Source organism: Solea solea, chromosome 18, assembly GCF_958295425.1.
Source record: "Solea solea chromosome 18, fSolSol10.1, whole genome shotgun sequence".
In the NCBI taxonomy this organism is placed as follows: domain Eukaryota; kingdom Metazoa; phylum Chordata; class Actinopteri; order Pleuronectiformes; family Soleidae; genus Solea; species Solea solea.
The window spans coordinates 17039654-17051658 of NC_081151.1; the positions used below are offsets into that span (position 1 = coordinate 17039654).

Here is a 12005-nt window from a genome sequence, read left to right on the forward strand (position 1 = left end):
TCTTTGTGGAAATTAAAGTTGGTTTAAATGATCTTAAATCTTTAACATATAGAAATTCTTTAAAGAAAAAAACTACTGAGAAAACTAAGGATGTTGTGATTAATTCCGTTATGTAAGTCAGGGTTTTCTCACTCCTGGTCCTGGGAGCCACTGTCCTCCATGTTTTAGGTGTTTCCCTGCTCCAACACACCTGATTCAAATAAATGGGTCGTTATCAGGCTCCAGCAGAGCTTACTGAGGAGCTGACCATTGGAATCAGGTGTGTTGGAGCAGGGAAACATCTAAAACATGGCAGTGGCTCCCCAGGATCAGGAGTGAGAAACTCGGATGTAAGTTATTCTTGCACCTAAAACTTCTCAGATCCTCCTGTGACTGCTTTTTTAAAAAAAAAAAAAAAAAAATGAAAACTAAGGACATTTGACACTAGGAATTATGATTAAGAAATAACAATGAAAGAAGAAGTGGAACGAGTAGGACTGGGAAATTGCTTAAAATAATTAAATATGTAGTTTCTGTTGAACTTTAATCGGACGATTGGGTCTAAAAAAAATTGATTTTCCCAAGTATTTCAACCTATTTCTAATTATCTTGACTTTAAAAACAAACAGTTTAACCCCTTCGCAAGATTCATTTGTGTTTTGTCAAAATAAGTGAGGCCTCTTAATAGAAATTAAAAAAAAGGTTGAGTTTTACAGGTGCAAAATGAGTGACATGAATCTGCAATTAGGTTTCTAGGAGAACAAAGACAATTTGTGTCTTTGTTCTTTGTCAGCTTTTTTTAATTATTATATAAAAAAAACAGTCAAACTGATCAATTGTCAAAATAGTTTATAATTAGTAAGTATTTGATTAATAATCGATAAATGCTGCAGCCCTGGGGGAAAAAAAACAATTAGTTGCTTAAGTTTAGGAAGTTAAATTAAGTTAAATGTTTTTAAAAATGTCAAAAATCTTCAGCCACTAGAACTCGAATGTATTGAAATATCGTTAAATATGGAGTTGAATTTTAGTTAAATTGATCAAGACAGTTTTTCTCAAACATTTCAAAATTGTCTCAATTAAAGAAAGAGTTGAGTCCACAGATGTTGATAAGGGGTTAAATCACTTCAGGCCTCAGTTATGCGCCATACTCGTGTTCACACAGGTCCAAAATTACTGAGACTAACTGGTAATTAGTGTTTGTCGGTGAATAAAGTGTGAAATGACACAATCTGTGTTCAGAGAGTCACAAAACTGTGACTTAGAGAAACAGTTCAACAGTTGAGAGTCATGTTGTTAAAGAATATTGTGTTTCATTCCTTCCTTCCAGCTTCCTTTGCTTGTTTCGCTCAGAGGTGTGACTGATTTATCAGCTGCCTTCACTTCCTGCTCTGGCTGTTCAGCCATTTTCCTTCTCCCCTACTTGTTACAAGTCAGTTTATAGCAGTGATTAAAGTAGTATTTGTGTATATTCTTTAAATAAAATGCATAAGCTGAAGAAGAAAATACTTGTTGTACCACATCAAAATGATAGCAGGTACTGCAGTAAATTAGTCACCTTATTATGTGCAATTTGGGTTATGATGAGACGCTGGTTTAAAGAGTCGAGTACAATTTTATTTGATGAAAATTCGGGCGAGGAAGAAGAAAATATATTAGCGTATTCTGTTAAAGTGCAGAACATCAGAGGACACAGTCACATCGACCGCAAAGAACCGAGAACGACACAGACGAAAGAGGCGAGTTTTGTGATCACCGCGACACCGGGCGCTCTGTGGAAGCCTCGGCGCTCTCCTGGTACGCCGAGTATCTTTCCTGAAACTCGTGCAGGAAGTTGTATTGCTGAGGGAAACAAAAAAGAAAAGAAAGAAAGAAAGAGTAGAATGAAGATGTTACTGACAGAACATCACACATGTGGAAACACACCTAGTGAGAGGATGAAGAGGATGAAGAGGAGTCTCCTCTCACCTTCACTGTTTGAATGGCTCCTCCTCCTCTGTGCTCCCTGAGGATTTCAATGGCTTTGCTTGGCGTCATCGACGAGGAGAGCTGAAGCAGCAGACAGGCGACGACTGCACAGAGGGGGAAAAAAAAAAAAACAACACATCACGCTCATGTGACCACCGTTATCCAAACAACAGGTCTGAATCAGGTGTGATGGAGCAGGGAGACATCTTTAAAAGTCAAATCTTGGACAAACAGGAACTTCTTAGACAGAAATCGTTATTTATGGACTGTCCCTCTGGTCCCTACTTGTTTTTTTTTTAAATGGGCTTTATAAATAAATGTTGAGTTGAGTTAAAAAGATGCAGGGCAGTGAGTCCCAGAGGACCAGGACTGAGAAACAGTGGGATAACAATGATGCACGGAGCTGTGTAAAGACACAGAATAAAGTAGTCGTATAAATGTAGTTTTCTTACTTAATGCAGAGCGTCCCAGGCCTCCGTAACAACTGAAGGGGAAGAGAAAAAAAAAACGTTCTCATTCATGGATTGATAAAAGCTTTTCACTCTCTTATTTAAAGAACCAGGAAAGTCACTAATGCAACTCATTAAATTTAAAATCATTAAAAAAAAATTCAAACTATTTTAAATTGTACTGATACAATTAAAAAAAAAAAAAAAAATGATTACGCACTACACCTTTTAACTCTTTAATCTTGTTCACATTATTCTGAATCTCAGTTTAGACGAGGGACTCGACTCACTGGATCACTGTCCTCCTGCTGTTCTCCAGACTGACCCGCAGCTCCTCCAGGATCTGGCAGCAGAGCTTCAGCTCCGGAGCAGCTCCGTCGGTGAAGGGCATGTGGTGGACGGTGAAGCCTCGCTGCTGGTAGGCGTCCAGCAGGGAGGGAACCCGGTACTTGGTCAGTTCCCCTCTGGTGCACAAAACAAACACGTCTTGTACTCCCTGGTTGTGGAGCTCCTCTGTTGACAGGAAGTCAGTCAGTCATAAACAAAGAAACTGTCAACTGGGACAACAATATGGAGATTTTACACGTCCTTTATTAGAGGTGGGTCAAAATATTGATTTGGTGACATATTGCCGTTAAATCCTACACTTTCTTTTTTGTTTTGTTTTCTGCAGTTAGACAGATATCGTGACGTATCGCTATATGATTGCAATATATTGATTATCACAGAATCGTATCGATACTATTTGTATCACGGACCATGTATCGCGTATCGTATCGCGAGGTACCCTATGATTCTCACCTCTAGTCCTGATACAGGAGTGACAAACGGTATACTGCCATAAATTAGGATTAGGGCTGTAACATTATCAAATATTAACTGCTTACTAATGATTACTAGTGTTTTTGTGTTTTTTTTTAATAATTAGATTTTCAAGTCAAAATCATTGAAACTGAATGATTTTGATTTGTGGACAAAACCAGACACTTGAGAACATCATTATTTTGAAATTTCGGGAAACCCAGATTAGAGCTGCAACTAGCGATTATTTTCACAATCGATTAATCTGTCGATTATTTTCTCGATTAATCGTTTGGTCCATTAAAAATCAGAAAACCGTAAAAAATGTTGATCGGTGTTCGTCAAACCGGGAAATGATGATGTTCTCAAATGTCTTGTTTTGTCCACAAACATTGCCTAATGAGATGAGAGTCACACACATTTTGATATTATTATTATTTATATTGTATATTGTAACTATATTGTTGTTGTAATCAGTAGAGTCTTTTGTTGTGACAATATTGGTGACATTTTGTTTAGGCTTCAATAGTCTGATGGACTTTCTGCACTGTATTAACAATTACATTTTTTGTGCATTTTATTGCACAAATTAAATCAAATCGGCATCAAAATGCTCCAACTCTTTAGTTGGTGCTGCCAACTAGTGGTCGGAGGATTACATACAACTGTCAACAATGTTACGGCTAAAACATGAATTCTGGACGGATTTTCAACTTACCAACGTCTCTTTGCAGATTTCTGCGAATCTCTTTGAACTTGCAACCTAAAATCACATGATGGTGAAATTTATTTTTTATTTTATTTTTTTTACACAAAATGGACTCAACAGTAAAGCAGCAAAATTATAAAAACCTAACTTTACCTGGTAGTGCACATATTCCCAGAAACTGTGAGCACTCCACGATGGACAATGGCACCCTTTAAAGGAAAACACATTTATTGTATAATACCACACACACATTCTATTCCTTTGAGACAAAATGCTAAAATCTACCAGGAGACGTGGAGCGGTGTCAGCTGCTCATCGCCGATCTCCTCGTCTTCTGATGACGAGTCAACAACACGTGTCCTCATGGTTTTTACGCCCAAAACACTGATGAGAGAGAATACAGAATTCTATAATTACTGTATATGGTGTAGGTGAAGGGACAATAACAAAACCCTGATCATAATCATAGTCAAGTAGATTGCCTCGCAATAAAAATGCTAAATCCCTGCATTAAAAATGTGAAAGTTGCAATGAAAAGCCCAAAAAAATATACTTAAATATAAAATTTACAAACTACCCAGAAATGTCAAAATTGTTAATATAACAACCACCTTTACAAACTGTATATGTACAAATAAATGCCTTAGTTATTGGAGTATTATGATGTTGTAACTTTGCCGCCGCGTCCTTTCCAGTGAAGCTCCCACTTCTGGCAAAACCTAAACAAACCTGAATTAAGGCAGTTTAGCCTGTTCTAATCTGCATAATCCTTGTATTCAAAGTAGCTCCATTCTAACCCCCTTTCCATAAAGATCTTATCAAGAAAGTGTTTACTGAGACGGTCAGGGTTCAGGAAACCCTTTATAACCATGTTTTCACACTGCAGTCTGCAAAGAATCCCTGCTTTAACTCCATGGTTCAGCTGTCTTACAGTAAAAAAATTTACTTGACTAAAATACTTAAAACTAGATATCAATGCACACAATATTAAAGGAAACAACTGTTATTTATTTAAATATTAAAAAGGACAAAAAAACAAAGTCCTCTATGCATGTTCTGCATAACATTGCACACATCCATCCATCCATTATCTACCGCTTCATCCCACAGACTTAATCTATCTTATTATTATTATTACAAATAGTAAATGAGCATGAGTTCATAGCAACTAAAACTAATCACAATGACATTTGTCACACACACACAAATGTTTATACAGCATTCATAGTGAGGACAAGCATTGACATTATGCATTTCCCTAACCTCTTACCCTAAACTTAACCATCACAACTAAGTGCCTAACTCTATCCTTTACCCTAACCTAAACCTAATTCTAACCCTAACCCTAAAACCAGGTCTTAACCCTGAAAAAGCCATTTGTAGACGTGTCAGAATGTGAGGACCAGCTAAAATATCCTCACTTTCACACACACACACACACACACACACAGCAAAGTAGCTGTGGTGGTTAGCTTCGCAGCGAGTGTGCCTGAACGAAGACAACAACGGAGTAAAATGCACTTTAATCTTCATCTAACACTTCCGCTAAAACATTTAATTTGCATATGGTGTAAATACGCGACTGGGAAAAACAGAATAATCGAGTTAGAAATGATTTCTCACCCGTCTCCAGCCTCTGCTCTGTGCATATTTTGACAGCTCTGCAAGCTACGATTTAAATTCCGGTGAACAGCCAATCAAATTTGAGTATTGAGCCGTAACCACACCCCATAACAAAACAAGGGCAGGCACGGAAGCGCTTGTTCTTAACTCCGGAGTAATCCGCATGGGCGGAGGGAAGGATTCTTTTCTTTTCTTTTCTTTTCTTTTCTTTTCTTTTCTTTTCTTTTCTTTTCTTTTCTTTTCTTTTCTTTTCTTTTCTTTTCTTTTCTTTTCTTTTCTATTTACTTTTCCTCTTATTTTCCTTTTGTTCCTTTCTTTTCTTTTTTAATAATGCATTTTCTTTTCTTCTTTTTTCTATTTTATTAATGCATTTTCTTTTCTTTGCTTGGGGAAATAGTACATTCAAACAACAATGATAATAATTATGATAACAATAATAATAATAATAATAATAATAACGTTGTCCAAAAAGTCACATAAAAGTTTCTTATGTCGTCCAAAATGACACCAAAAAGTCAAAGTTTAGTTTGTCGTCCGAAATGACACCAAAAAGTCATAGTATAGTATGTCGTCCAAAATCACTCAAAAAAGTCATAGTATAGTATGTCGTCCAAAAAGTCACAAAAAAGTCATAGTTTAGTATGTTGTCCAAAATCACCCAAAAATGTCATAGCATGTCGTCCAACATCAATGCAGAAAGAGATTTGTCTTAACTGGGAATCGTACACTGGTTTTTTGCTCCAAAGGCAATAGTGCTAACCACTACACCACATAAAAGGAGCTTATAGTAGTTTGTCATCCAAAATGACACCAAAAAGTCATAGTATAGTATGTCGTCCGAAATGACACATAAAAGTCATAGGATAGTATGTCGTCCAGAATCACCCAAAAAGGTCATTGTAAAGTATGTCGCCCAAAGTCACACCCAAAAGTCATAGTATAGTATGGCATCCAAAATCAGTCAAAAAGGTCATAGTATAGTATGTCGTCCAAAATCACCCAAAAATGTCATAGAATAGTATATCGTCCAAAATGACACCAAAAAGTCATAGTATAGTATGTCGTCCAAAATTACACCTAAAAGTCATAATATGGTATGGCGTCAAAAATCTGTCAAAAAGGTCATAGTATAGTATGTCGTCCAAAATCACCCAGAAATGTCATAGTATAGTATGTTGTCCAAAATGACACATAAAAGTCATAGTATAGTATGTCGTCCAAAATCACCTAAAAAAGTCATAGTATAGTACGTCGTCCAAAATAGGCCAGAAAAGTCAGAGGTTAGTATGTCGTCTACAATTTGACAAAAAAAGTGCAGAAGGCACTTGTTCCAACCAGGGCTTAAACTCGGGTCTTCTGTGTAAAAGGCAGAAGTGCTATCCACTACACCAACCATCTTGTTTTAAATGGCACCAAATCATCAAGACATAGTATGTCGTCCAAAAAAGGTCAAAAACGTCATAGTATAGTATGTCGTCAAAAATCGGACAAAAATGTCATAGTATAGTATGTTGTCCAAAATCACTCAAAAACGTCACAGTAAAGTATGTCGTCCAAAATCACTCAAAAAAGTCATAGTATAGTATGTCGTCCAAAATGGTCAAAAACGTCATAGTATAGTATGTCGTCCAAAAAAGGTCAAAAACGTCATAGTATAGTATGTCGTCAAAAATCAGACAAAAATGTCATAGTATAGTATGTTGTCCAAAATCACTCAAAAACGTCACAGTAAAGTATGTCGTCCAAAATCACTCAAAAAAGTCATAGTATAGTATGTCGTCCAAAATGGTCAAAAACGTCATAGAATAGTATATCGTCCAAAATGACACCAAAAAGTCATAGTATAGTATGTCATCCAAAATCACCTAAAAAAGTCATAGTATAGTACGTCGTCCAAAATAGGCCAGAAAAGTCAGAGGTTAGTATGTCGTCTACAAATTGACAAAAAAGTCATAGGTTAGTATGTCTACCAAAACTTGACAAAAAAGTCATAGGTTAGTATGTGGTCCAAAATCACTCAAAAAAGTCATAGTATAGTATGTCGTCCAAAATTACACCTAAAAGTCATTGTATAGTATGTCGTCCAAAATGTCATAGTATAGTATATCATCTCAATTAACACCAACAATTCTCAAGATTGCAGAAGGCACTTGTTCCAACCAGGGCTTGAACTCGGGTCTTCTGTGTAAAAGGCAGAAGTGCTATCCACTACACCAACCATCTTGTTCAAAATGGCACCAAATCATCAAGACATAGTATATCGTCCAAAATCGATCAAAGACGTCATGGTATAGTATGTCGTCCAAAATCAGACAAAAAAGTCATAGTATAGTATGTTGTCCAAAATGGTCAAAAACGTCATAGTAAAGTATGTCGTCCAAAATCACTCAAAAAAGTCATAGTATAGTATGTCGTCCAAAATCACCCAAAAATGTCATAGAATAGTATATCGTCCAAAATGACCCCAAAAAGTCATAGTACAGTATGTCGTCCAAAATTACACCTAAAAGTCATAGTATAGTATGGCGTCAAAAAGGTCATAGTATAGTATGTTGTCCAAAATCACCCAAAAATGTCATAGTATAGTATGTTGTCCAAAATGACACATAAAAGTCATTGTATTGTATGTCATCCAAAATCACCTAAAAAAGTCATAGTATAGTACGTCGTCCAAAATAGGCCAGAAAAGTCAGAGGTTAGTATGTCGTCTACAATTTGACAAAAAAAGTCATAGGTTAGTATGTCTACCAAAACATGACAATAAAGTCACAGGTTAGTATGTCGTCCAAAATCACTCCAAAAAGTCATAGTATAGTATGTCGTCCAAATCGGACAAAAATGTCATAGTATAATATGTCGTCCAAAATCGGTCAAAAAAGTCATAATGTAGTATGCCATCCAAAATCGGACAAAAATGTCATAGTATAGTATGTTGTCCAAAATCGGTCAAAAAAGTCATATTATAGTATGTAGTCCTAAATCGGACAAAAATGTCATAGTGTAGTATGTCGTCCAAAAATCGGTCAAAAAAGTCATAGTATAGTCAGTCAGTCGGTCAGTCATCATCTACCACTTTATCCTCCACTAGAGGGTCGTGGGGGGGTGCTGTGCCAATCTCAGCTACATGGGGCGATAGGCGGGGTACACCCTGGACAGTTCGCCAGTCAATCGCAGGGCCGGTCATAGTATAGTATGTCGTCCAAAAGCGGTCAAAAATGTCATAGTATATTATGTCGTCCAAAATCGGTCAAATGTCATAGTATAGTATGTCGTCCAAAAGCGGTCAAAAATGTCATAGTATATTATGTCGTCCAAAATCGGTCAAATGTCATAGTATAGTATGTCGTCCAAAATCGGTCAAATGTCATAGTATAGTATGTTGTCCAAAATCGGTCAAAAATGTCATAGTGTAGTACGTCGTCCAAAATCACTCAAAAAAGTCATAGTATAGTATGTCGTCCAAAATCACTCAAAAAAGTCATAGTATAGTATGTCGTCCAAAATCGGTCAAAAATGTCATAGTATAGTACGTCGTCCAAAATCACTCAAAAAAGTCATAGTATAGTATGTCGTCCAAAATCACTCAAAAAAGTCATAGTATAGTATGTCGTCCAAAATCGGTCAAAAATGTCATAGTATAGTATGTCGTCCAAAATCACTCAAAAAAGTCATAGTATAGTATGTCGTCCAAAATCACTCAAAAAAGTCATAGTATAGTATGTCGTCCAAAATCGGTCAAATGTCATAGTATAGTATGTCGTCCAAAATCGGTCAAAAATGTCATAGTATAGTACGTCGTCCAAAATCACTCAAAAAAGTCATAGTATAGTATGTCGTCCAAAATCGGTCAAATGTCATAGTATAGTATGTCGTCCAAAATCGGTCAAAAATGTCATAGTATAGTACGTCGTCCAAAATCACTCAAAAAAGTCATAGTATAGTATGTCGTCCAAAATCACTCAAAAAAGTCATAGTATAGTATGTCGTCCAAAATCGGTCAAAAATGTCATAGTATAGTATGTCGTCCAAAATCACTCAAAAAAGTCATAGTATAGTATGTCGTCCAAAATCGGTCAAAAATGTCATAGTATAGTATGTCGTCCAAAATCACTCAAAAAAGTCATAGTATAGTATGTCGTCCAAAATCACTCAAAAAAGTCATAGTATAGTATGTCGTCCAAAATCGGTCAAAAATGTCATAGTATAGTATGTCGTCCAAAATCACTCAAAAAAGTCATAGTATAGTATGTCGTCCAAAATCACTCAAAAAAGTCATAGTATAGTATGTCGTCCAAAATCGGTCAAATGTCATAGTATAGTATGTCGTCCAAAATCGGTCAAAAATGTCATAGTATAGTACGTCGTCCAAAATCACTCAAAAAAGTCATAGTATAGTATGTCGTCCAAAATCGGTCAAATGTCATAGTATAGTATGTCGTCCAAAATCGGTCAAAAATGTCATAGTATAGTACGTCGTCCAAAATCACTCAAAAAAGTCATAGTATAGTATGTCGTCCAAAATCGGTCAAAAATGTCATAGTATAGTCAGTCAGTCAGTCAGTCATCATCTACCACTTTATCCTCCACCAGAGGTAAAGGGGTGCTGTGTATAGGCGGGGTACACCCTGGACAGTTCACCAGTCCATCGCAGGACCGGTCATAGTATAGTGTGTCGTCCAAAATGTTGACAAAAATGTCATAGTTTAGTATGTTTTTTTAATGACTTGTTGGACGACATACATCCGACATACATCCAACAAGTCATTAAAAAAACATACTAAACTATGACATTTTTGTCAACATTTTGGACGACAGATTTTTGTGATTATTTTTCTGGCGTGTCACACTGGCGATGAACATGCAATGCAACACACACTCATTATAAAATCAGAAAACCAAACGCAAACTGCTATTATATAAAAACCGTAATAGATATCAAAACTTGTGACCCGTTTAAAGTTTCAATCACGTCTCTATGTTAAAGTATGACGACACTGTGATGCTCCACAGTCCACTTGGTTTTACATTTTGTCCAATGTGTGAATTTCTCTGTGAGATGAATAAAGTATCTATCTATCTGTCCTCCTTTTGGCCCTCTCCCATTGATGTATATGTAGAAGTTATTAGTTTTTTTGCGATTTTTTTCAACATGGCTTATAAAATCATAGCACACGATTCCCAATCAAGCCGCAAGTTTTGATATAACATTTTTTTTTTTCAAACTGTGGCACTAGTTACGCGCCAAAATTTGGATGGAAGAGGAAAAGGAAGAAACGGAATAAACGCGTAGAATAACAATAGATGCTTGCGCTGCAATGCATAGTGAGAACCTAGAGCTCTCACTAGAATAATAATAATAATAATAATAATAATAATAATAATAATAATAATAATAATAATAGATAAGACCAGATAAAGTCAATTGTTCCAAAAATGTGGTACACTTGGTCCAGTTTTGTGTTGTTTGATCATGACTGTGGAACTCAGTGGTGCAGGTGGTCAAGGTGGAACTATTTATAGTGTACGTACAGTTACATACAGCTGAGCATAGCTCCCAGACTCTTTATTTTAAAGGGACCAGATACCTTGATTTAAAAGAAGAAATAAGCCACCAATGACAATATTTAGCTGATAATTCAATCCTGAAAATGAAAATTCAACGTGCACAGCTGGTTAAAAATAACGTCTCTTCGTGACTCCATGGTTCCCAACTCAAGGTCCTGAGTCCCCCAGTGAATCACAGAGCTGCTCAGTGAGTGTCATGCAGGACATCTGCTGCACAGAGCGGAGAAACAGAGCAGCACAACACCAGAGCACAGAGGAGCAGGGGATTGTTCAGGATTTCGAGGTTCACTGCATCTTTTAAAAATGTCTAATGAAGCATCAGTGAAGAGCCGTGACTGAGGTGAGTTCACTGACGCTTACTTTTACACATTTTGCTTCAGCCGTCAGTGTTTTGGTGCCACGTCTGCGTGGATTCCTGCCTATTTGGATATCACTGGCATTGTATTTTGGTTTGGAGACAGCAAACAAAAGCATTTGAATACCTACAAATGTTTCCTGTTCACTGGAGTGTTTTTAAACATGACCTAAACCCTCAGCGTGTTTCTTTTCTTAACTTGGATTACGTTTCCGTGTATAATGTAAAAGGTTTGGAGCATATTGCGTTTTTTTTCCCCAGTGATTTTGCTGATCCGTGCCTTCTGTCGGCAGCGCACTCATATAGGGAGGAATCTTGGCTCCTGCAGTCATTTCCCCTGCAGAGCTGAGCTCTTTGGCTGCCTCGCCACTTCCTTAGCAGAGGGGCTGCTGGCAGGGGCAACAACAATCGGAGCAGGTACCACAAACAAACCAGAATAAACGCGTGACACTGACATTCAAACATTGTAAAATGTTATGTACGTAAACTCTTCGGGGGGCATGTGCACAGGGGCTTTGTCCCTATTATGCATGTGGAACTTTATCTCGACAACTTT

The 12005-nt window shown here is 36.9% G+C and overlaps 2 protein-coding genes across 6 annotated transcripts in view; one reads left to right on the forward strand and one right to left on the reverse strand.

Annotated features, from left to right (window-relative positions):
- Nucleotides 1-1574: 1574 nt before the first annotated feature.
- On the reverse strand, nt 1575-5608 carry cdkn3 (cyclin dependent kinase inhibitor 3). Its single transcript, XM_058616086.1, has 8 exons — nt 5530-5608; nt 4192-4290; nt 4060-4115; nt 3916-3960; nt 2687-2909; nt 2400-2431; nt 1948-2051; nt 1575-1821 (listed from the first exon to the last, which is right to left on the reverse strand). Exons 1-8 carry the CDS (start codon nt 5553-5555, stop codon nt 1732-1734), a joined length of 675 nt encoding a protein of 224 aa, XP_058472069.1. The 5' UTR covers nt 5556-5608; the 3' UTR covers nt 1575-1731.
- Nucleotides 5609-11303: 5695 nt separating this feature from the next.
- Nucleotides 11304-12005, forward strand: part of si:ch211-67f24.7 (uncharacterized) — a 12141-nt gene continuing 11439 nt past the window's right edge. For 3 of the 5 annotated variants that reach the window (XM_058614852.1, XM_058614855.1, XM_058614856.1), the window contains exons 1-2: nt 11304-11434; nt 11711-11866. The gene's annotated coding sequence lies outside the window, so the exon portion shown is untranslated. The remainder of the gene's footprint in view (nt 11435-11710; nt 11867-12005) is intronic. The other 2 variants (XM_058614853.1, XM_058614854.1) reach the window with 2 other exon arrangements.